This window comes from Chiloscyllium plagiosum, unplaced genomic scaffold, assembly GCF_037043375.1.
Source record: "Chiloscyllium plagiosum isolate Xiang-an unplaced genomic scaffold, Cpla_swu_hap1 HiC_scaffold_1, whole genome shotgun sequence".
NCBI classification, from domain to species: Eukaryota; Metazoa; Chordata; class Chondrichthyes; order Orectolobiformes; family Hemiscylliidae; genus Chiloscyllium; species Chiloscyllium plagiosum.
This window is the reverse complement of record NW_028270139.1, coordinates 11,061,504-11,086,683: the sequence shown is the minus strand read 5'-3', so window position 1 is coordinate 11,086,683 and position 25,180 is coordinate 11,061,504. Positions and strand designations below refer to the sequence as shown.

Sequence of the window (25,180 nt, the reverse complement as noted above, 5' to 3'; positions counted from 1 at the left end):
ATCTTTCAGTCATGTACCCACAAGTGTATCAGGACAGTGACCAATGCAACTTGTGTGAGCTCATGGGATTCTCCCATGATGTGGTCAGTTCTGTAGCCAAGGTGTTGGATTTCAGAAAATAACTGGTATCTCCCACGTGCACAGTGCCATTGAACGCACACATGTGGCACTGGGAGTGGGATTCATCAACGGGAAGAAGTTTCATTTGATTAATGTTCAGATGATCTGTTACCACTTCCCCAAGATGTCTGTCTGCTACCCTGGCGGCTGCCATGATTTCTATATTCTGCAGCAGTCCCATGTACCTGGTGTGTTTAATGATTCAAGAGCCTGACAAAGCTGGTTACTAGGGAGGAGGACTGCCAATAACAACTGCGGTTCATAAAACCATTACACAATTCCCTGAGTGGTGCAGAGCACAGGTATAATTACTCCCATGCCTCAACCAGGGCAGTTGTGGAGCAAGGTAGAGGGCGGCTTAGGCTGGGTTTGGGGACAGAGGGCCTCCAGTCCAATCCAATCAGAGTGGGTTGCACCATCCAGGCTGTGCTGTGCTCTATCCAACTGGAACAGACAATGGGGCAATGACCTGGATGCAGGGAAAGTGAGGGCTCAGGAGCAGTTTATTGAGGAGCAGGAGAAGGAGGAGGACAGTGAGGAGGATAAAGCTGATGTTACCCAGGACAAGTTGGGGTGAGGCAGGCACTACAAGCCAGGCGAAATGTCAATGACATTCATTTCTTGTAAGCTGAACTAGATGCAGCATACAACTGTCTGTAAAACAATATTTGGGCGTGACGCCAAAATCTCTTGGCATTGTGGGGGTGACGGTTAGCTTCTGTTGCCTTTGTGTGTTCCTTTTTTACTTCATATAAATAAGAGATCACATTTGTCTAGGTACTTGTCCTATTGCTTACCTTGTGTGATGTTCCCCTATGGAAGAGTGGGGTAGCATTGACACAGATGGGATGTAGTTACAGATAGGAAGTCTTTGTGGCCTGGTGGTTAAACAGCAACTAGAGTGAGGGAATGGAGCTGAATGTACAAAGGAGTGTAAGTCATGCTGGTTATGTGCCATGGCCAGTCTGTATTTATCGCCTACTGTGCCATTGCTCTATTGGTGAAGGCAAGGCTGGATTGCCAATATTGTCGAGCTCCACAGCGGTCATTCAAAGATGATGCACTCCAAGGAGCATTGATGTTTCAGCAGATATCCACTGAGTGGTGAACTGTTCTGGGAATGGCCATTGGTAAGATGGGCAGAAATCAGATGAAACAGACAGGGGCGGCACAGTGGCTCAGTGGCTAGCACTGCTGCCTCACAGCACCAGGTTTGATTCCAACCTCAGGCGACTGTCTGTGTGGAGTTTGCACATTCTCCCACGTGTCTGTGTGGGTTTCCTCCGGGTGCTTCGGTTTCCTCCCACAGTCCAAAGGTGCGCAGGTTCGGTGCATTGGCCATGCTAAATCGTCCATAGTGTTCAGAGATGTGTAGATTAGGTGCATTAGTCAGGGGAAATGCAGAGTAATGGGTCTGGGTGGGGTACTTTTCAGAGGGGCGGTGTGGACTTGGGCCAAATGGTCTGTTTCCACACTGTCGGATTCTATGATTCATTTGGCCAGGGTGGGTAATGAGGCAAGTTTGATAACATGCAATCAGAAAACTTGTTGGGCCTTGCAGCGAAGCATCCTGCAAATCCTTCACCACAACTCAGACTTAGCCAACAAAAAAATAAACAGATTCAGCCCATAGGCCTTGTCTTGTGGTATACTGCATCAGATTCCTATTGAAGAATTCTCACTTCAGGCAGTTTTGGGATTAAACCCCACTCCAAAGCCTTGAACACATCATCCACGGCTGTGCTCTATACACCTGAAACAGGCAATGAGGCAATCTAAAGGATCCTGGGGGAGCGGGGGCAGTTTTCTGAGGGGCAGTGAGGAAGAAGAAACGAATGTTATCCGTGATATAGCTCAGGTGAGACAGGAACTATAAGCTAGATGAAACTTCAATAACATCTGTTTCCATTTGAACTGAATTGGGTGTAGCTCATAAATGTCTTTAAAATAGTCTTTGGGTATGATACCAAAATCTGGCAGTCTTGAGGAAGGTGGAAATATTCAAGTGACACTACCCTTGAATGTTAAAGTCCCACGGCACCATTCAAAAAGAAATGATTCTGCTAGTGTCCTGGTCATTATTAAATGTCCAAGCCAGATCATTTATTTTAGTTTAAGGCTTCACCAGACTAAGTTCAGGATGAGGGCAAATTGAGGAGACTGGACCTGTGTCCTCTAAGGGTTAGACCAATGAGACATCATCTCATTAACATTTACAAAATTGCAAACTATCTCGGTCTGAGATGAGGAAGCATTTTTTCTTTCAAAGGGCAGCCAATCTTTAGAAGTCTCTACCTCAGAGGGATATGGAAGTTCGATTACTGAGTATTTTCAAAACAGAAATCGATAGATTTTTATATGCTAATGACATCAGAGGGTAATGAATGAGCGGCATTGGGGTTGGTGGTCAGCCATGATCTAGAATGGCAAAGCAGCGTTAAAGGGCTGAATGGCCTACACTTGCTCCAATGTTTCTACGTTTGTGGAATCTTGATGCATGCAAGTTGGTACTTGTACTTGTCAACAGTAACTACACTTCATAAATACTTCAATAGCTGCAAAATATTTTGATAATGCCAGAGGTCACAAAAGGAAACATAAAAAAAATTCTCTTTTTGTCATTTGGATCAGCATCACCAACTTACAGCCACATTTCATTAACACTTCATTTAAAATTATGCATGTGGTTATTAATATGACAATGACCAGATAATCATCTTTTCTGATATTGATTCAGGGATAGATATTCTAGTATTACTTAAACTGCTGATGCTCAAGGTTCAGAGATTTCCGAAAGCATCAGCTACAACAGGTTAGTGAGCAGACATTGAATTCTGTCTATAGTCTTGTCTCCTTATTTGGAAATGGTTCAGAGGAGGTTTGCTAGATTGGTAACTGGAAGGAATGGGTTGTTTTATGAGGAAAAATTGGATAGGCCAGGTTTGTGTTCACTCGGTTTCAATGAATGGGGGGAGGAAGTGTGGTGGTTTGTTTAAATTTTATGAATTCAACGAATGACTTTGACAAGGTGAATGTTGACACTTGTGGGTGAGTCCAGAAGTAAGGGACACACTGTTGCAAAATTAGGGATTACCCTTTCAGGGTGGAGCTAAGGGAACATTTCTTCTCTCAGAGAATATCCAACTTCGGAACTCTCTGGAGGAGATAAAGTCATTGAATATTTCTTAAACTGGAGGTGGATTCTTGTTAGATTAGGATCTCAAAGGGTGTCATGGGTAAGTGCAGAGTGTGGAATTTTGAGAACAAGCAGATCAGTCATTTTCTTATTAAATATCTGAGCAGGTTTGACAGGTTATAAATGGTCTTCTTCAAAACAGTGATTTAGCGTTTTTTACATTCACCTGAAGGGGTAACTGGGGATTCAGTTGAACATCTTATTTGAAAGATAACAGACAGCATTTTCTATACCGTGTTATCAATCTTGGTTTTTGTGTACTCAAATGTTGGAATGGGACATAAACCCAGGACCTTAGGATTCATAGTCAAGAATTCATCAGTTTGTGCAACATTGAAGTTTCATCTACTCTTTAGTACTTTCATCTCAAGCAATAACGGCTTTCCTTTCAGAGCCTGCGGAAAGGGCAAGTAACCAATATCATCTGCGGAGTTGCTGAAACCTGATTTATTGTGCATACCGATAATGTTAATATCGGCAACATTTGTTTTCACGTTAGGAAATGACCGCTTATTGATAGTAATTTGAGCCTTTGATAAGTCACCTGCCAATTGTTAAAAGCTTTCATCAAACTGATGTATTACACAATGCGCCTTCTTGAGGTCAAGCCATTTTCCATCAAAGCCCTTCAATCAGGTGAAGATGCTATCAAGATTCCATCAACGTCTCTTATTCCATCAGGGGGCCGAACATCCTTGCTACAAAATCATCAAAGGTGCATATGGCTCCATACCCCATCCGCACTTTGGAAAGTCAGATCACTACGCTTACGAACAGAAGTAGAAACGTGAGGACCCAGCACACAAAGAAGTACAATACTGGTCTGAGGCAGCAGAAGAGCTTGGTTGGAATCAGTGGATTGGGCCATTTTCAAGAGCTCAGTGGACAACCTAGCCGAGTACACCACCAGTGTCACAGACTTTATTAGCAAGCGCGTAGACGATTGCGTGCCAAAGAAGTCAATCCGTATATTCTCCAATTGGAAGCCATGGATGAACTGGGAAATCCATTGCCTACTGGAGACCAAGCGTGTGATGTTCAAATCCAATGACCCAGACCTTTATAGAAATCCAGATACAACCTCTGCAAGGCCTTTGGAGATGCCAAGAGGCAATACCGGACCAAGTTAGACACCCAACCTAACTACACGGACACCTGTCAACTGCGGCAAGATCTACACGACACAACAGGATACAAAATGAAGCAGAACAGAATAACAGACAAAAACTCATCCCTCCTGATGCGTTCAACACTTTTTACGCTTGGTTCAAGCAGAATGCCAGTGGGATGGTGTCACCTGTCCCGACAGCCCCAGCACATCTGTTCCCTCAGTCACTGCTACAGACAGATTGGCCTTCCTGAGAGGGAACGCAAGGAAAGCGACTGGCCCAGTTGGAGTCCCCGGTCATGCACTCAGATCCTATGCAGATCAGCTGGTATTCACTGACATCTTTCACCTATAACCTGTCCTTGCTACAACCTGAAGACCCCACCTGCTTCAAAAGGACCACTATCATCCCAATACCAAAGAAAACAAATGCAGCGTGCCTCAATGACTACAACCCTGTAGGCCTGATCTCCATAATTATGAAGTGCTCTGAGAGACTAGTCTTGGCCTATATCAATTCCAGCCTCCCAACCTACCTTGCAATTTGCCTACTAGCTCAACAGATCCAGGGCAGACACCATTTCCCGAGCCCATCACTCATCCCTGGAACATCTGGATTATAACCTATGTCAGGCTAATACTCATCGATTACAGCTCCGCCTTCAACACCATAATCCCGACAAAACTAATCTCCCAACTCCAAGACCGAGATCTCTGCTTCACCCTCTGCAATCCTCAGCTTCCTCACCCATAGACTGCAATCAGTGAAATTAGATAACAGCACCTTCTCCATGATAACCCTCAACATCGGCACCCAATAAAGATGGGTTCTCAGGCCCTTACTGTACTCTCTGTATACCCATGGCCAAATTTCATCCAAATGCTATCTACAATTTTGCTGACAACACCACCATTATAGGCCAGATATCAAATAATGATGAGACAGAATACAGGAAGGAGATAGAATGTTTGGTGTTATAGTGCAAAGATAACAATCTCTCCCTCAATGTCAGTAAAATGAAAGAACTGATTATCAACTACAGGAAGAAAGGACCACTATCATCCCAATACCAAAGAAAACAAATGCAGCAAGCCTCAATGACTACAACCCTGTAGGTCTGATCTCTGGCAACATCAATGGAGCTGAAGTGGAGAGGGTCAAAAGCGTCAAGTTCCTGGGAGTGATTATAACCAACAATCTGTCCTGGACCACCCACGTAGATGCGACGGTCAAGAAGGCACAGCAACACCTCTTCTTCCTCATGTGTCGAAGGAAATTCAGCTCATCCATGAGGACCCTCACCAACTTTTATAGATGCACCATAGAAAGCATGCCATCTGTGTACATCACGGTCTAGTATGGCAACTGTTCTGCCTAGGACCAGAAGAAACTACAGAAAGTTGTGAACACATCACAGACCATCATGCGAGTCAAGCTCCCATCCACTGACTCCACCTACACTTCTTTATGCCACGGAAAAGCAGCCTACATTATTGGAGACCTCTCCCACCACGGTTATAATCTCTTCCAACCTCTTCCCTCAGACTGAAGTTACAAAAGCTTAAATACATGTACCAACAGTTCAAGAACAGCTTCTTTCTCGCTGTTATCAGACTGCTGAATGGACCCCTCAAACTTCAAATCTAATGTTGATCTTGTTTTTGTGTACCTCCTGTGTAGCCATGACTCTGTACGTCTCATTCTATTAAATCACCCTGTGATCTGTATGTCGTGTATGTCATGATCTGACTCTGCTGCATGCAAAGGAAAACGTTTCACTGTACTCAGGTACACGCGACAACAATAAATCAAATCAAATCAAATCAAAGCTTCAGGAACCTACCAAGAAAACAACCTCTGCTCCTGCATAATACGTTAAGGAAGAATGTAAGAGTATAACAGGAGCTTGAGAAGATCATACAGTCCATCAAGCCAGACCCACTATTCAACATGATCATGATTGAGCTGTGTCTTCAACTTCACTTTCCTAGCTGCTCATAATACTCTCCATATGCCCAACAGACAAAAATCCATTCTATCTCTGCTTTGACTATTTTCTCCAGAGTAGAAAATCTTGAATAAACATTTTGAATAAACATTTTGAACTCAGTCTAGTACCTGGTTGTTGCCAATATCGCTATGAATGGAGGCTCAGCTATACCTAAGACATTTCCTGCATTAGAGGGCATTAACTGTCCAAAGAAGCAAGGATGTTCAGGCAAAAGAAAAACCAAGGTTAAAAAAGTCTTAAGTTGACGGTCAGCCTTTTTAACCACAGCATATATAAAAGCAGGAAATCATTTAGATTAACAGTATATGTGCCAAATGAGGACCAAAATCTGGAGCCTGTGTAATTTAATGCAGCTCTATTTCATAGTCCAATGTAGGTGTGGGTTACAGTGGTGAGATGGAACTCTATTGAGCTGGCACACTCAAAATAGCTGGACTGCACATTTTTGACCTAGATTTTGCATTAAGTCATGCTGGATTTAGTCAGAGATGATAGACAAGACTATGACACATAAAATGCAGTTTTTGTGATAAAAACAATTTGCAGCTACATTAATAAAACTGCACCAGGTTAGTCCTCTTAAATATTTCAAGTGTTTTAAGAAAAAAGTAATAAATTATTTATTAAAAAACGTTGGCCTATGGCATAGGAATATTTTGCTTTCATGATGCAAATACTTTGAGGAAAAATCAATGTAAATTTGAGTGCAACTTATACCTGACTGCCATGTGACAACCAAATGGAAGTGCTTTGACCACACTTGACAAAGTAAACCTCCATAATCTGATTCAGTGCTGACCAAATTTTGACTTTATAGGTGAATGATTTTCATTGAGTTAAATGAGTGAGCACTGAATTGGTGCATTATTTCCTGTAAGTGCAATCACTGTGAAATAAGTACACATTTCCTTTAATATGAGAAATAACATAGGCATAATCGTTCCTTATCTGATCCATTTGCAAAGATCACGATGGCCATTTAGAAAATCAAGACTTTTTTTGACTCAAATAACCCTTAGCACTGCCCAGTTGCAGGTTTAGTATAGTAGAATCAGCAAAATATTGCATTTGTTTATTTTTTGGTAACCAAAGGGAAAGCGCAATTCTATATATCAAAAAAAATCTCCAGTATTATCTTTGCTGTGGCTTATCTGTTATTATTAATAAACCTATTCCATAACTTATAGCCAATACCATGGAATCAGAGTGTTTACCATTTTGCAAAGTGGAAGAGGTCTTAAGATGGCTTGTGATGTTTTGCATGAACTAAAAACAGTGCATCTTTCAACCCCTGAACTTCTAATTTGACCTTTACACGACATACAAAATTGGATCAACAGAGCAACAAAGCTCAGAAGTCAGGGTGACCTTTGGATCTGAGCACAAGGAAATAATCTGATTCAAAATCCTAAAAACATACTGGCCTGACGTTTGTGATAAAAATAATGATGAGGCTATCAGATTTATTTTGGCTTAAGTTGGACAGCAACTTCTAGGAATTTCACAAATAGAAGAAAATTGTTCTCCAAATTTGCCAGTTCCTCACAGCGATTATCGAGTACCTCGCTAGGAAATTCAGCTTCCAAACAATAAATGTACCAAGTTGCTGCTTTTACTTGACGGATACTGACTAAACTTGTCAGTTAATGCTGGCCCTTGTCCATTCTGATGCAAATGAATTTTTCATAGTCTGAGAAGTTTAATTACTCCTAAATGACCACGCTTTAAGCATTAACTTTTCTTAGGGGGGGGAACTTATTCATTCAAACTATACTTGACTTGGTATTAAACACTGTAGTAAAATTAATTAACAACAAAAGAAAAGTTGGTCCCTAGGTTCTCATAAACCATGCAAAAGATCTTTCTTTGCCTTGACTGTCATTAGTTCCATGATGACAAGATCTTTACTCTCACACTGTAACTTCCTCTCCAGTCCTGAGCAGACGTGCTGCTTCCTGCTATGGGGCCTTCAGGTGTTTCATTCTTTGCCACAGAGGATAGTGTCAATCTCTGTCTCTCTTTTTCTTTATGTGTTTTTTTTTCTATCCCTGGCTTAATACTTCCTTATTTTGTTAAGTTTTCTTTCTTAAATATTGAAGAAGCATTCAACTATACATTCTAGCTTACTTTGTTTTCATATATTTCTCAGTAGTAATTAAGAATCCTTCAATCTGATTGACAAAAGAGGCTCACAATTGGATGCCCTGATGGCAAAGATCTCAGACTCCTTGATGAGGACACTAACCAGTACAACAACAAGCTCAAAGATCTATAGAAAGTTGAAAAGAAAATGACACTGTTCAGTCAGCATTCACACCATAACCTAGGTCATAATGTTAAATAATGCTTAGAGAATACCACATTTTCTGACCATTATTTAAGTGATGGCCTCTTAATGATGCTTGAAAAGAGATGGAGTTTCAGCCATATGCACTCCAAATTAATGACTAACAGAAATGGAGAATAATGTATCCAAGTTTGATGATGAGAGAAGGACGCAAAGGGGTCGCAAGGAAATATAGATAGGTTTGGGGAATGGGATACAAAGTGAGAATAGAGCGGAATCTGAGGAACTGTGAAATAATTCACCTTGATTATAAGAGCAAGGAGATCATATTGGAGGTGTACACAACTTTGCTTAAGTCGCAGCTGAAGTACTGCGAGCAATTCTGACCACCATGTTATAGGAAGGATCTGTTTGCTTTGGAGAGTGAGCAGTTGAGATTTACCAGAGGATATCTGGATTGAGCATCTCTGCTTTGAAAAGAGGCAGGATAAGATCAGGTTGTTTTCTTTGGAGTAGAGAAGAAGTTGAGGGGTGGATCTGATTCATCCTGTTCTGACACATCACAGCCTGATGTGGCAACTGCTCTGCCCAAGACAGCGATAAATTACAGATAGTTGTGATCACAGCCCAGTCCATTCATAGACTCCATCCATACTTCCCTTAAGAAAGGAACCAACATAATGAAAGATCTCTCCCAACCCAATTATACTCTCTTACACCATCTTCCATCAGGCAATAGATACAAAAGTTTGAAAAAACTACCAAGGTTTAAGAACAGCTTCTTCCCCATTGTTATCATTAAAGTTGATCTTCCTCTGCACCCTCTCTGCAACTGCAGCACTATATTTTGCATTTGGTTCTATTACCCTGATGTATTTATCCAATTGTGATTTGTCTAGATAGCATGCAAATCAAGACCTTTCATTTATCTCAGTACGTGTGACAATAATAAATTAAATCAAATCATACTCAGTGGAGCAAGCTTGAGAGGGTGTGTGGGCTAATCCAGCTTCTTTTTTTAGTTCATATGTCTTGTCTATCTGTTTGCATGTGGGTTGGTTTAGTTCAGTTGGCTGGACAACTAGTTAGTGATGTTAATAGCATGGGGTCAGTTCCAACACCAGCTGAGGTTACCATGAACAATTCCACTTCTAAATCTCTCTCCTCACTGAAGGTGTTGTGACCATTAGGTTAAATTCCACAAGTTGTCTCTCTCCAATGAGAGAGCAACCTTATGTTCGGGTAAGACTATAGCAACTTTATTCTTACATAGCATCCTACGTCCATGATTGGAAACAATTGGCTGGTTGAAAGAATAATCTTTGTGTTATCAAATGGCTAAGCCTTGGTTCAGTTACAAAGCTTTCATGCATAGAGGGCAATTTGTTTATTCAGTGACTATTTATTTTGAAAAATGACTAAAAGTAATGATCTGTCCCTTGTGGTTACCACTGCGGGTGGTATTAGTGTGGATTTGCTTTAATGCAATCATTGCTCATATGTTAAACTTAAATGGTGTATGTGAGCAATCCTTCATGAGACAGAGAAAAAAAACATTTGAGTTGTCTTTCATGAGCATCCAAATCAAATGTGTTTTGCAGTTGTATCTGAGGAGGCCTGAGAGCTGTTGGTCATTCAAGTGATGGAACGTTGTGGGGAAATAAAACCCAAGGGAAAGAGCAAGGAAGAAAATAGTTTTGAAATGTAAGCGGGCCAACTTTCTCAGGGACTTTCCTACACTGCCACCTTAACATAAACAGAAAACCGTTTTCTTAATTAATAACAACAGAGCAGGAGAAACTGAGAGAAGTCATGATTTGAGTGCCATATAAACTAACTCGATGGGAGTGCTAAAGTTATTCAGCCTAATTTAAAGACTTTTTTTTCTGCATTATGCATCCATTCACGAAGCAACCTCAAGTGCCTTCATGACAGAAAATCAATTATTCCTGGCAGAGTCAACAAAATTTGTACCATGACAGTCATATGAGCCTTGAGCTTAGACTGGTAAAAATGGCAGACAGAAATCAAGAAGACACTGAGTAATATAGCTGTTCTGAGCAGCATAATGTATGTTAGCTTCAGACTCAAATTGCGGAGTCCTTTTTGTCGTGGATAGCAACTCTCAAAATTGTATTATTTTTATGAGCTGCTTGTGATGAATTGGAGACCTATAGTTTAAGATGGGTCTGAAATTTCAAGTAATTTGCTGAACACAAGAAATAGGAAAATTATTCTGTATTTTGAAAAGAGAAGAAATTTAGGTAGCTGGTGCCAACAGTCTCTTCGTAATGTTAGAAACTTTAATTAACTTTTAAGAAAGATGAGCACTTTTCTCTTTTACTCATTTCATTGCCGTACAGCTTACTTTTGGCAGACATGTATAAGTCTGCAGTATCATCCTGTTAGCAGATATAAACTCGCAGTGCAAGTTTTATTTTAACTATGAGTCAGATCAGAGTGCGGTTTATCTGTGGCAGATCTATATGTCAACAGTTCTGAATAAATATATTAGTGTCTGACTATGACCATTATTTTCACTTGAGAGTGAGCTGTGCAGACAACCATTCCACAATCTACGGCTCATCAAGTTCACGACTGAGAATAACATAACATTGTGTGATTATTATTGTAACAACAGAACACCATGATCATCATGACCATCATCAGTGTCAAATAAAAGTTCATTGCATAGAATGGATGTAATCACATATCAGATTTATTTTTACACATAGACATAATTTAAATAACTCGCAACATCTGAAAAATAAGAGTTCAGGGACTATCCCCAAGCAAAATCAGCAGCAATGATGCAATAACAAAACCATTTCATTCATATCCAACTGACATGGGCCAAAGCAGATACCATCTTATTTCATTTATAAAAAAAAATCAAATGACATCAGTACCAATCTCTCTTTAATGTAAAAGAACATTACTTGCTTCTCCAACACATTCTTCATAGGTATTACAACATTCTCCTCGTGAGCTTCTTTTTCAAGTTAAACCCCACCAACTTCATGTTCGATCAAGATGGTCAGGTAACACTTCAAACAGAGTAAAGTCTACATTTCAACAATAAGTTAAAATCCTATTGACACAGTCTTGCTCCTGATACCATCTCTCTGAACATTCTCACTCTGACTTTCAGAAATCAAGCTCCATTGTACCATCTCAGAAGACGCACTGTTGTTGCATGTCAGAAGACTCTCTGTTGTACCAGCTCAGATGATGTGACTGCTCATGTCTGACCCTTGTTGTTCTGGGTCGCTTCATTAGCTCATCATAGAAATTTGGCCTTAGACGTCATCTCTTACACAGCTACTTCCAGATTCGGTCTTTTCTAATCCTTATCATGTTGCACTCTCTCATGGGGCTGATTTCAGAATATTATAATTATTACTGCCTCTCTAAAGGCTGAAGCTCTGCCTGTGAGTGAGAGGAAGTTATTCATTTTGATGGCAAGAATGGATACAACAATGTGTTTTTAACAGCGTGACACTACTAATTGTTAATGTTCAGAGATACTTGAGTGTGCTAATATAGGAAAAATAAATAGATAGCATGCAGGTACAGCAAGTAATGAGGAATGCAAACAACACATAACCTTCATTGCAAGGGACTTGGACTACAAGAGTGAGTAAGTCTTGCTATAGTTGTACACAGCTTTGGTGATATTGGAATACTGTGTGCAATTTTAGTATCCATATCTAAGGGAGGATGTCATTCTCTTGAAGGCAATATTTACTTTGATTGATTCCTGGGATGAAGGAGGTTATCCTGTGAAGGAAGGTTGAATAAATTAAGTCAATGTCTTCTGGGAATGAGAGGTGATTTCATTGAACCAGACAAGATGCTAAAGAGTCTGGAGTTAGTAGAAACTGAGAGATGGTTTCTGCTCGAGAGTGTGGTGCTGGAAAAGCACAGCAGGTCAGGCAGCATCCGAGGAGCAGGAAAATCGACATTTCGGACAGGAGCCCTTCATTAGGCCTGAAACGTTGATCCCCCTGCTCGTCGGATGTTGCCAGACCTGCTGTGGTTTTCCAGCAACACACTCTCGACTCTGATCTCCAGCAATTGCGTCCTCACCTTCTCCTGGATGGTTTCTGCTGGCTGGGGAATCTAGAACATAGCAACAGAGTATTAGAATAAGGGAACTTTAGGACTAAAATGAGGAACTATTGCTTTCAATGAGAGGATACCACTGGAGTGCATACCAAAGAGAGTTTTGGATGCTTCATCATTGGGTTTATATAAAGCTGTAAAGAAATTGAGCTTTCGTCTCTTAGTGAATCATGTATTTGGGGAGCGAAAGGTCAATTGAAATTGAGGTAGTAGATCGACCCTGATTATATCAAATTACAGTGGGTCTGAGTAAGTGTTCTTATCTCCCATTCCATGTGTTCTTATCTGTTTTGCTCTTGTGTTCAATCAATGTAGACTTTCCTTGATATGGCCACAATGTTCCATCTGAGAAAGACTCCTGTTTTTACGTGCCGATGATGATCTCCTCACCCAACAATGATGGTTTTGCTGAATTTCAATAGTCAATTGACGTTGTTTCTCTAAACCGTTAATGATTCACCAGAAGCTTTATTCAGGTCTGTCCTTTTAATTAATCTAAGAATGCTTCCGTTCATTGATGTAAACCTCTCAAGTAGCAAGGACAAAGAAATACAACCAGAAATTTTGTTGCCTTTCGAGACACCAACTTCCGTTCCAAGTAATCTGTGCATGCTAAAATTAGTATTCTACTTGCTCATTAGTGAAATGAAGCGTTCTACTCAACACTCAAGTTACACGGGGGTGAGGTTTGAGATAGGAGTAGGGAGCAAATTTGCTCCTAAAAGTCCCAAAACTCAAAACTCCCATAATGGGAGCGAACAATCAGAGAAAAGATTCCCCCACAAGTTGAATGGATAGAATTAGTGCAGAGCCATTCCTCAAATCATTGTTGTATTAATTCTTAGGTTTGCTGCTAACAGTGAAGGATGGGGTAAGATAGGGGGGGGTTAGAGAAATTGAAAGTTTTTTTTTCCCAAATTGCACTGCTGGATTCCTGCTGGTAATTAGAAGTAGGGAATAGTCGAGTTCAGTTCAAGATTTAATGAGTAATGACAAGTTCTGACTGTACTTGATTAGACCTCAAGATTAAGGATGGTCAAGTAAATTGCTTATTAAGTAAATAGCTCCCTGAGTGGTTATTTGACCAGTATCTATAACTGGTATGAATGTCATTAGATAAGGAAGTTTCATTTAATTCTAATTATTAGAACATTAAAGAAGAGAAATGTTTTCTATTGTATCCAGCAACCAAGAAGAATTTAAAAACTCTGTATTTTAACATGATATAATTTCAATAGCAGTGATTTTTAAACATGCCAGAAACAAGGTATTTCTCCCCTTTTTTTAGCTTTGACAAAGGGTCAGTTAGACTTGAAACATTAGCTCTTTTCTCTCCTTGCAGGTGCTGCCAGACCTGCTGCGATTTTCCAGCATTTTCTCTTTTGATGCCAGAAACACATATTTGTAAAGTGTATAATTCAACTGAAATATGTGATATTTTCTTCTACAGTATGTTCATTATGCAGACCAAGGCAATGGAAGAAATGTATTAATCAAAACACAATTTGGTAGACATTAATCATAACTTTCCTATTTTGTTTATTTTGCATTTCGTTTTACCAGCATCTGGAATACTTTGGCCAATAATGGCAAGAGGAAGCTTAGTTCGTCCTTCACTTCCACAAAGGAAGCATATGAAAGTCACAGAAGGACTTGGTTATTGGGAGAGGGGGGCCGGTATGTGCTAGATTAGAGGACTACATTTAAGGATATGGGCTGAGGATCAAAACATGGGTATGATTCCTGGACCAAAATAGACTTGTAGTCGATGATCTCACAACAGTAAGAATGCAATGCCCAGTGTTTCCGAGAGAAGGAGACCTATACCCAAAAGGACATGAGATCATACGGGGCAACTGTTAGAACATTTCAACGTGAGATCATGGTTCAAGCATGTGTCTCCACTGGTATTAAGTACAGTTCCATGCTGGCTGGAACTGTCATCAATTTAAATGTCTGTGAGACAGTTTTGCCAATGAGAATGGCATCTGACTGATGAGGTATTGCTGCTAAGGTACTGGATACTAAACCAAAACAAATATCCGCTGACGTACTCAATACACATTATGGAACAATTCTGTTCAGTTAAATCACATCTTTTCTCCTTGTGCATTTATTTATATGCATATGCATGACATCAAACTAATTCAGTACAGTTCAGCTTAGAATTTACTGCTAACTGGTTTGTCTTCTTTTAAAGCTTTTCTTCATTTCTCTGTGGTATAAGCACTTCAACAGTAATTACTTCGCATAAAACACAATATAATCAGAAGTCCTATGGGTTTAAATACATTAATATATTCATATGATATGTGATATATTCATCTTTTGTCTATTCCTACAGTAAAGCTTGTTATCTGTTAATTTTTATCACATTGTATCTGTTATTCTACATAATTTAGATTGAAGTAACATGGTTACAAAATGTAATCAGTGTCTTGAAGCAATTAAAAAAAATTGGTTCCTAAAATGGTTAATGAGCATAAAATTTAAGTTTATGCTTTTCTTTTAAGTTCTGATTTCACTACTACAGACAATTACCCTTCTCATAGTAATTTGAGTGAGGAACCATGTTTATGTGGTTCAGTTGCACTGGTGTTGAATGAGAGAAAACAGAGCTCCATTCAATGTGCAATCAGTCCGGACAAAGTGCTGATTCCCAGCCTTTGCTGTAGATGTAACTTTTAACAATTGAAGAGTTGACAGAGTAGAAAGCTATTTTCTGCCATCAGGAATTAGCAGCAATTGGCATTTTTAAACATTCAAAAAGAACACTTAAAATCATGATTCCTGTGAAGTAAGATAACACTGTACATTTGAGGACATTACACTGAAACTACAGTACACCTGCAGTCTTAGATATTATTTTCTTTCCAACAACCATAAACATTCATACATCAGCTTGATAACTTTAAAAACAGGGTCAAATTGGATTATGACATCTTCCAAACCCTTTCAGGGTCAGCTTTGATTTAACTGATGGTGCATAAAATATTCAAAGAGAGTCTGACGTATTATCCTACCAATTATATATGAAGAGGAATGTCTTTACTGAGCATGTCGTGAACCTATGGATGTCTTTTCCAGTAAGACTGTGGAGGGCAAGTCACTGAAAATAAATAAGAAAGGAACAGTTTCCTAACTGCATTAAGGGATTTCGGGAGAGAGCAGGACTATGGCAATGAGATAGAGGATCAGCATGATCATATTAAATGGCAGAGCAGGTTCAGTTGGCTGAACAACCTGCTCCTGGTCCTATTTTTTATGTTTCTGTATTAATTCAAGAGTCGGAAGCTCTTGAAACTAATAGAAATGGTAAAATTCAGTGTTTGAAGGATGGTCCTGGTTTACGGCCTACCAATGAGATACCCTTGAGGTTTAGCATTTACGTAGGAATTTCTCTTGACCACCCATTATAATCTCAGTGAAACATTAGTGGAAATCCCTTGGGACATTGTTCATGCTGTTTCTTTGATGCTTGCTGTTTTTCCTTTAAACTTAAGGCAGGCAATTGGGAGAACCTTCATAGAATTCCAACTCCAACAGATATCAGTGACAGCATGAACTTAGCTCCTCTGTATATTTTAGATTAGGTTCCCTACAGTGTGGAAACAGGCCATTCAGCCCAACAAGTCCACACCGACCCTGCAAAGAGTAACCAATCCAGACCCAGTCCCCTACATTTGTCCCTGACTAATGCACCTAATAATACGGGCAATTTAGCATGGCCAATTCGGCCTAACCTGTACATCTTTGGACTGTGAGAGGAAACCAGAGCACCCAGAGGAAACCCACGCAGACATGGGGAGAATGTGCAAACTCCACACAGACAGTTACCCCAGGCTGGAATCGAACCCAGGTCCCTGGTGCTGTGAGGCAGCAGTGTTAACCACTGAGCCACCGTGTCACCCTAGAACAGTGATAGATGTGTCCCTGGGTGGTTAACAGCCGAACACGCTGACCATTTGCACCACAGAGACTGGTTTTGTTTATACTTTCATAATTACGTGATGAAGAATTTGTTTGAGGATCGTTGATTTTGATGTGAGATGTAGTGGGAAGAAAAACTAAGATGCTTGCTCAATGTCCCCAAGCAGAGATCAAACTCTTTCGATGGTCAGGTTTCCATTTGATTGGACCGGTATGCTGCCTGTGCCTTTGCAGCACGACCTACAACTGGGAGGAAGAAAGTCTGGTGCCCACTACTGGAGTTGACTGACAGTTCCAAACTCAAAGAGAAAATCAGAGCAATGTGTGGTCGGCAGCAGTGGAAGGTGAGTAAGCAGGTTGGAACATTGCTCCGGCATCACAGGAAGGAATGCTTATCCTAGCCATAAAAATATTTCAACATCCTTTATCAACCCCTTTCAGGCATATTGGCATGACTATGCTCTGCAATGTTAACATAGGTGGTGCTTAAATATAGCAGCAAAAAACAGCATCACTCATAAAGTTGCATGCAAACTGCTTCTGTTCATCTTCTCTCCATTGACCCAACATAACAATGAACATGAGTGGATAACTGAGCCCCACCTCAGGGTCAGATCTGACAATCTTTCTGGAATTGCAACACAAAATTCCGTTCAGACATATTTTTGTTTTAGATTTGATTTCCATTGGTTGGTTTTCTTTTAACTGATCCATGGTCTTAGTGCAACGTTAATTGGTACAATGTGGAAATGACTTACCCAAAGTGTTTGCTGCTCCATCAGGAATAGCTGAAGTGCTATAAGGTGAAAGAGAGCTGCTTCCTTTGAAACCTGAAGTGCTGACAATCGAAGTCATGGTGGCTGCTGAAGACACGTCTATGTCTGGCATCTGACTTACTGGTATTTTTTGTGACACTGTTGAACTAGGTAGGACTGTGGTTCTGACACTGGAGCTGTCAACTGGGAAGGAGTTGTTACCATATTCTTCTGTTTGATTAAGACTTTGAGTGTCACTAGTATTTAGATGACTAGATATTTCAGTAGTTACAGATGCATGGTAGTCAGAAGCTTTTATGATTCCAAGATCCAATGTTCCTTTAGGATTCGAAGTCTCTCCACTGGGTGAAACTGTGCTGAAATTCATTTCAGGATCAGATACTGAAGCAGACTGAAAAAACTCTGTTACATTTGTTTGACTTGAGATTATGGCTTCACCATCAGTTACCGCATCCAGGATACCTTTAATAAAAGAAAACTAATTAGTTTGCCATTTATTCGAATAGCTCTTCAGACCAAGAATATAATTTCTGCTGTGACCTGACCCGATTACCAACTATTTACATGTCACCATATTGAGTCATACAGCATGGTAACAGACCCCACATGCTGAGAAATTGAGCCATTCAGATCAATGCATTTTCTAGTCCATGATGCAAGAGCTGATTTTAAGTAGACTGTGAATTTGGCAACTCGAATTGACCTTGGGTTGTTAGAAGTGTTATCAAGTGACTCCTGTACATATATGTAGACATTGGGTAAGGACCAATTGGGTTTATGATACTCTCTAATAAAACAGCTTCCAACAATAGAATGGCAATTCATTGTCCATTCATGAATGACCACCATGGGAGGAACAAGTGAATGCCAATTCTCATTTATTTCAAATGAAAACAGAAATTTCTGGCGAAACTCAGCAGGATCATTGGACCCAAAACATTAACTCTGCTTTCTTGAAATAGATGCTGCCAGACCTGCTGAGTTTTTCCAACAATTACTGTTTTTGTTTCTGTTTTCCAGCATTTGTAGTTCTTTCAATTTTTTTTTTTGCTTAACGAGAAAGATGCACTGAAGCTATGGATGACCACGTGAACTCCCAGACAGAAAGATGTACTTCACATAACCTCAGATCAGCAGAGTTGATGGAAAGGCCAATTACTGGGAAAGTTGAACAAAAGGAAGAGGGTAACAGAAAAATCACCAGAGCTGGAGATACAGGGAAAATCCAGTAACCTGGAAGATGCCAGTGGGTTTGAGAACAGGGTAGACATAGGAATCAGGCGAAGGTGAATACTGCAGATGCTGGAGACTAGATTCGAGAGTGGTGCTGGAAAAGCACAGCAGGTCAGGCAGCATCCCAGGAGCAGGAGCATCGACATCTCGGACAAAAGCCCTTCATCAAGAACTTTTGCCCAAAACGTCAGTTCTCCTACTCCTCGGATGCTGCCCGAGCTGCTGTGTTTTTCCAGCACCGTACACTCGACTCTAGACATTGGAATTATATTAATGTCTGAATATGACTGTGACTGTTCCTGGAGAAAAGAAATTTTCACAACCGTTCAGATCAGGGCGATAGTGAGAGAGAAAAAAAAGCCCATTTCAGTGGGAGTGGGTGAAGCTTGATACTGGGGCACAGAGCAAGGTCAACCCTCCTCAGACGATACTGCAAGTTCTTTTCTGAACATTTGTCAGAAAAAAATAATTATCCAAGGAAAGGTGTCCTGAATCTAAACAATATGATGCCAGCTGGATATTGAGGAACTGATTTGAGCAATTCAAATTGGGGTGATCCACAAAGGAAAAGATGCTTATTAGATATTCTGCATTACTAGTGTTCCTGCTATCCTGGGGCTGAACAGTTGAAGAGAGATGCAAGTTATCTCAGCAAATCATGAGGTAAATTATACTGAGGGTTGAAGATTGTTAACAAATTGAAAAGTACCTTAGAATCAGCTGCAGAGAAGATCTGTTGCAAATGAATCCAAAATGTTTCGATAAAATGGTTGGATGCTTTGATCGTTTTGAGGACAATCATACTGACTGAGCAATGAGTTCAGTGATTTATTCCCATGTAAAATGCATTAGAACTGAAGGAAAAGCTTGAAAGAGAATTCCAAGAAATGGAAAACATAGCAGGCGACCTCCAGAATTCGAAACAACAGATTGAGAAGATTACAACATGATGAAGGGAAGCCACATGGATGGGGTCGGGAATTTACCTGAATTCCAAAGATCTTAATCAAGACAAAAAGGGGGATCTTCTCCCTATTCCAACACTGGAATAGATCACACCAGGACTGGCAGGGGGTGAATGTTTTCAGAAAGATTAATGCCAGAAGTATAAAACAGGATGTGAGATACCCACTGCTGGTGCTATTCCCCAAACCCTTTGGATGGTACAAGTTCCTATATCGACCTTTGGGCCTTAAAATAAGGCAGGATATATTCCAGTAAGAATTAGTGATGACATACACAGAATATAAAGGAACAACATATGATATCTGGGTCCAAGGTGGAGGCACAAGTTAAAGCAGGAAATGTTTGAGCCGCCACCTGTGGTTCACGAGAAATGTTAAAGTTCGTATTAAACTTAAAGAGAAGTTATATAATTGTCCAAAGACAGAAGGCAGAACTAAATATTGAACAGAATATTAAATAACAATCAGCAGAGGATTAATAAGGGGACAAATATTAGAATATCAGAAAGCTAGCTAGAAATATAAAGATAGATAGTAAGTGTGTCTACAGATATTTCAAAAAGAAAAGTTAACAAAGTGAATTTTTGTCTGATAGAAAATGAATCTGGGGAATTAATAAAGAAAAATAAAAAGAAGTGTAGTTAATTACACAGACATTTTGCATCATGCTTTATTCTTGAAGTTATAAAAAACATCCTACAATTAGTTATAAACCAAGAAATGGAAGGGAGGAAGGAATCCAAGAAAATTACAATCACCAGGGAGGTGATATTGAGCAAAATGATGGAGTTGTGGGCTTATACATCCCTGGATCCTGATGGACTTTAGCGTAGAGTTTTAAAATAATTGTCTGATAAAACTCCCTAGATTGGAGGAGATAGTAAATGCAACACCTTTATTCAAAAAGGGACAGAGACAGAAAGCAGTAAACAATTAATCAGTTAGCTTAACACCTGTCATAGGAAAGATGTTTCAAACTATTATTTATGATATTATGGCAGGGAATATTAAAATTCAAAATAATCAAATAGAGTCAACATGATTTGGTAAAAGGGAAATCATGATACCCATTTTATTGGACTTACTTGAGAAAGTATACAACAAGGATTTTGAAAAAGACAGAAAGGTAATGTACCAGGAGATATTTCTGTCATATTATGACAGAAAGAAACGTGGGCTGAAAATGTGTTGCTGGAAAAGCACAGCAGGTCAGGCAGCATCCAAGGAGCAGGAGAATCGACGTTTCGGGCATGAGCCCTTCTTCAGGAATTCCTGAAGAAGGGCTCATGCCTGAAACGTCGATTCTCCTGCTCCTTGGATGCTGCCTGACCTGCTGCGCTTTTCCAGCAACACATTTTCAGCTCTGATCTCCAGCATCTGCAATCCTCACTTTCTCACAGAAAGAAATGTGTCATTCTGCAGGTAGATGCTACTATAAAAGGACTGGGAATAGCCAGTACAAGGAGAAAAGCCACTACTTTGGACATCCAGAGCTCTAATCTTGGCTGAGGCTGGATATGGCAACATGGAAAGACAGCATTCTGCCGTCATGTATGAATAAGAGGAATTTCATACATATCTCTATGGAGGTACGTTCATTATGTAGATTTATCAACGCCCACTGCAGATCTGCAACATGAATATTGGAGTGCAGAGTAATCTTTTAATATTTTGCCCATGATGTGAATTTGGAAGGGTAATAAAGAGTAAGACTCATATTAACTGACTGTCGTAGGGCATGGAGAGGCTGACAGAATTGATATTTTCAGTAGCAGATGGAATTTTCTACAGAAAAGCATGAGGTAATGTATTTTGATAAAAGAGGTGAGACGATTAAATGTAAAAATAAAACAAAGAGCTGCCCATGCTGAAGATCGGAAACAAAGTCAGAAATTGCTGGAAGAAACTGAAGGGCTCTCTCCCAAAACATCAACTCTCTTGTTCCACGGATGCTGCCTGACCTGCTGTGCTTTTCCAGCACCAATTTAATCTTGACCTAGAAACTCAACAGGTCTAGCAGCATCTATGGAGAAAAAAACAGTCAATGTTTCGAGTCCAGTGACGCTTTTTCTTTGTTTCACGCAGACTAGTTTGGCTGAGGGGTATGGTTCCACATTAACACTTCCAAATATTGACTTGCTTTCGAAATAGGACAGAGCTGGCAGAGAAGGTATTATTGGAAATGGACAAATAGTTGATGGACTGCAAATAAAAGCATCTCATGAGACCTCAGCGCTCATGTTTGAATAAAACATAGATTTATTGATAAAGGGCAAAAGTGAACAAAACAGAAGATTGTGACAATTCTTTGTAATCATAAGGTTTTGTAGATGAAGTATTAATGATGTGACACTCTCTTAACCTGATGTGTTAGATTCTTTTACAAGAATTGGCATTTCACACTAAATAAAGCAAGTACTTGGCCTTCCTTTACTGTATTGCAGACATGTATTCTTTGATTGTTTTTAAAGAAATAAACAGGATGTGCAGTTCAAAAGAAACCTCAGATTTCTTGGTTATTCACTCAAACATATTGAAAAATATTGTTTCCACATGCAATTGGCAGTATATCTAATGAAAATCTGATCCAGAGTCTAATCAAATAGATTCATTTTGTTTAATCAAATAATTTTCGATATTATTTAATTATATGGCAATAGCATCTTGCTGCTAAAAATCATGCACATGTCCCAGCTCATTTGAGCCACATCTAAAATAATATTATTGCGACAATCTTAGCTCAAACATTTCCAGAAAAAATTTGAAAAGAAATCTCAGGCTTTAGTTTGTTGAAGACATAAACAAGAGTATAGCCCAAAATGCTTTGAACAGTTTGCATTTTGTTATCGGAGGATATGGAGGTGGCAAAAGTGTTATCTTTAGCAACAGGATTTCAGACCGTAAAATGATTATCAATCTGAAAACAATTGCATTTAAGGATTTACTAGAAACTTGTGTTAACAACATGTATATTAGCTGACAATATAGCATGGAGTTTTTGGTCAGATCTTCAGGCAGTTTCAAGTTTAGCCAAAAGAAGAAATTGGCATGATAAGACATTTCTGCCTTCCAGTAAGTTCGTAGTTTTGAAAAAATGTCATTTCCAGATGAGATACGCCTTTTCGCTAACCGTGTGTGTGTGTCTCAAAAGGAGATGCATCTACTATCCAGGGCTCATTACTGCTTAATATTAACAGATTTAAAAACTGCCTTCACTGGTAGCTGGGTCTCAGAATTACTGCTTTCACAGCTATAAAAAAGAACAATTTGCTTTTGGAATCTGTCTTCCCAAAAATGAACACAATTCCTGATCTACAGATCTATAGCACAAAATAACATCAATGAGGGGCATAATGCCCACTACTGAATAATCAAGGCTGCTACTAAAATACAATTAAAATTATGCATGTTGATTGCATACTGAATTTACCATGATTTCTGGTATTAAAAAAATCACAAAGGTGTTACAAATCTTGGTTTACAGTATAGTTTTCTCTGGAACTACAAATTTCACTGAATAACACATGTCCTCCAGTTACGAAGCCATTTATCACCTTTAATCCATTATGGGCATTAAAAGCAGAAAAAAACTAGTAACATTTGAATATCATTCAAGGGCTTAAGTGGTTCAATGAACTCAAGATGAGTGTTTTGGACCTTCCCTCTTAGTTTGTCATTTTTAAGCCAAACATTTGAGCAAAGTAATGATTAGATTATTTACAGTGTTGAAACAGGCCTTTCGGTCCAACAAGTCCACACCGACCCTCCGAAGAGCAACCCATTCCCCTACATTTACCCCTTCACCTAACACTGCGGGCAATTTAGCATGGCCACTTCACCTAACCTGCACATCTTTGGACTGTGGGAGGAAACCAGACTATACTTTAATTTACTATAATGGACGCAAGAATGGATACTAGAATGGATCCAACTAACCAAATTAGAACTATTTGGTTAGTCCTGGAATAGTAATGGGCATGGAAGTTAGAAAGAATGCCAAAATCACACTTTAGTACAGAAGGTCATGTGCTCACAATGGTGTTGCACAAGGAGCACCAATAAGGAGCATAACACTTAGCAAATAATCAAAGAATTGCACATTACAACATCAAAACTAGCTCAGTTTAAAAAAAAAACCCACAGAGATTCCTTTACTAACAAGAAGGAAATTATAATGTAATAAATTTAAAAGAAAGAGAATTAACTTACCAATAGTGATGAGTAGTTTGGAAAAAAATGTCAGATATGCCATGATTATTTTTCCCGTTTGAATTTTTTGTAGGCAGATACTTAAGTCACGAATCAAATAAAAGTGGCCTTTGAGCACCGTTACGACTTTAAAGTAGATTAAAACATGTCAACTAACCTCTTTTATCCTTGCTTGCCTCATTTCCTTTTATTGCTAAAAACAGCCAACTAGAACACTGCAAAGGTTATCTCGATGTTAATTAGCTCTGCATTGCTGTTCACCGAAAACCACAACAGGATCTTAACTGCCTGGTACCATAATATTCACTCAGAAATATATACTCTGCACCTTTGTTCCACTGCTACTCAATGTCTCAAAATGAACTTCATTTCACAAGGGGCACTTTACATGTTTTCCTTCTCAATAAAGCCTGACTTGAGTAACATTGAACTTTACATTGCTGAGATCAGCAGCAGCAAGATGGCGCTGAAGAAATGCAACTCTGTTACCGTGGCAGCAGTGTGGCAAAGGGACTCGAGGCTGCCAAACTGCATCGTGCTGATGTTGGTCTCAACGTTAGGGTGGAGCAGCCTAAAATCCAGGCCCATGGTTCAGCATTTCACCAGAACAACTGTAAAGTTGAAGTCTTAACTTCATTTCCTTATCTTGTACCTTTCCATTCCATGCCTTGATTTATTTTCGGTGTTTTAAGATGGTGCCGGAGAATGGCGACATTTTGCAACACTTTTCACGAATACGTGTAACAAGTATATGTGACAATTAAATCAATCAATTAATATTTTACATTCATTTTTGCTCTGTGTCAAAATTAAACACATCCAGGTACATTTTAATGCAAGTTAGCTGCTGACTAAGCTCATCCATAGTGACTCAATATTGTGTTGCCACTCGCCACGATGTTGCTGAATTAATGAAACAAGATATTTTATCTCACCCTCTGAGTTAAAATTTAGGTCATGGTTTTACGATGTACTGGTCGGATGCACATGAACAACTTTCTCTCGTGAATATATCTGTGTCAGTCTCTGGAACCGCCAGTAGGGTGGTTGTGAGTGTTTACTGCTCATTTGAAACTAGCAATGACATTTTGCAGCCAGCTGAACATGAATTCAGCATGAAGAACCAAGCAGCGCAATTCAAAGAGATCATCAACTGCTTTCAAGTTACTTCCTGACTGATTTCTATTAGCTGTTGCTTTGTTAGCAGTAGTGTTTTGAT

The 25,180-nt window shown here is 39.6% G+C and overlaps 1 protein-coding gene across 2 annotated transcripts in view; it reads right to left on the bottom strand.

Moving 5' to 3' along the window:
• The window catches only part of LOC122554243 (uncharacterized), a 103,807-nt gene extending 79,394 nt beyond the window's left edge, over positions 1-24,413 (bottom strand). Inside the window, exons 1-2 of one of the 2 annotated variants that reach the window (XM_087976501.1) lie at positions 24,119-24,413; positions 17,537-18,016 (exon numbers count right to left, since the gene is read on the bottom strand). In XM_087976501.1, the coding sequence (XP_087832627.1) occupies positions 17,537-17,921 (385 nt within the window). In that variant the 5' untranslated portion in view covers positions 17,922-18,016; positions 24,119-24,413. Of the gene's footprint in view, positions 1-17,536; positions 18,017-23,961; positions 24,090-24,118 lie in introns of those variants that run through there. The other variant, XM_043698964.2, reaches the window with a different exon arrangement.
• Between the last annotated feature and the right edge of the window lie 767 nt (positions 24,414-25,180).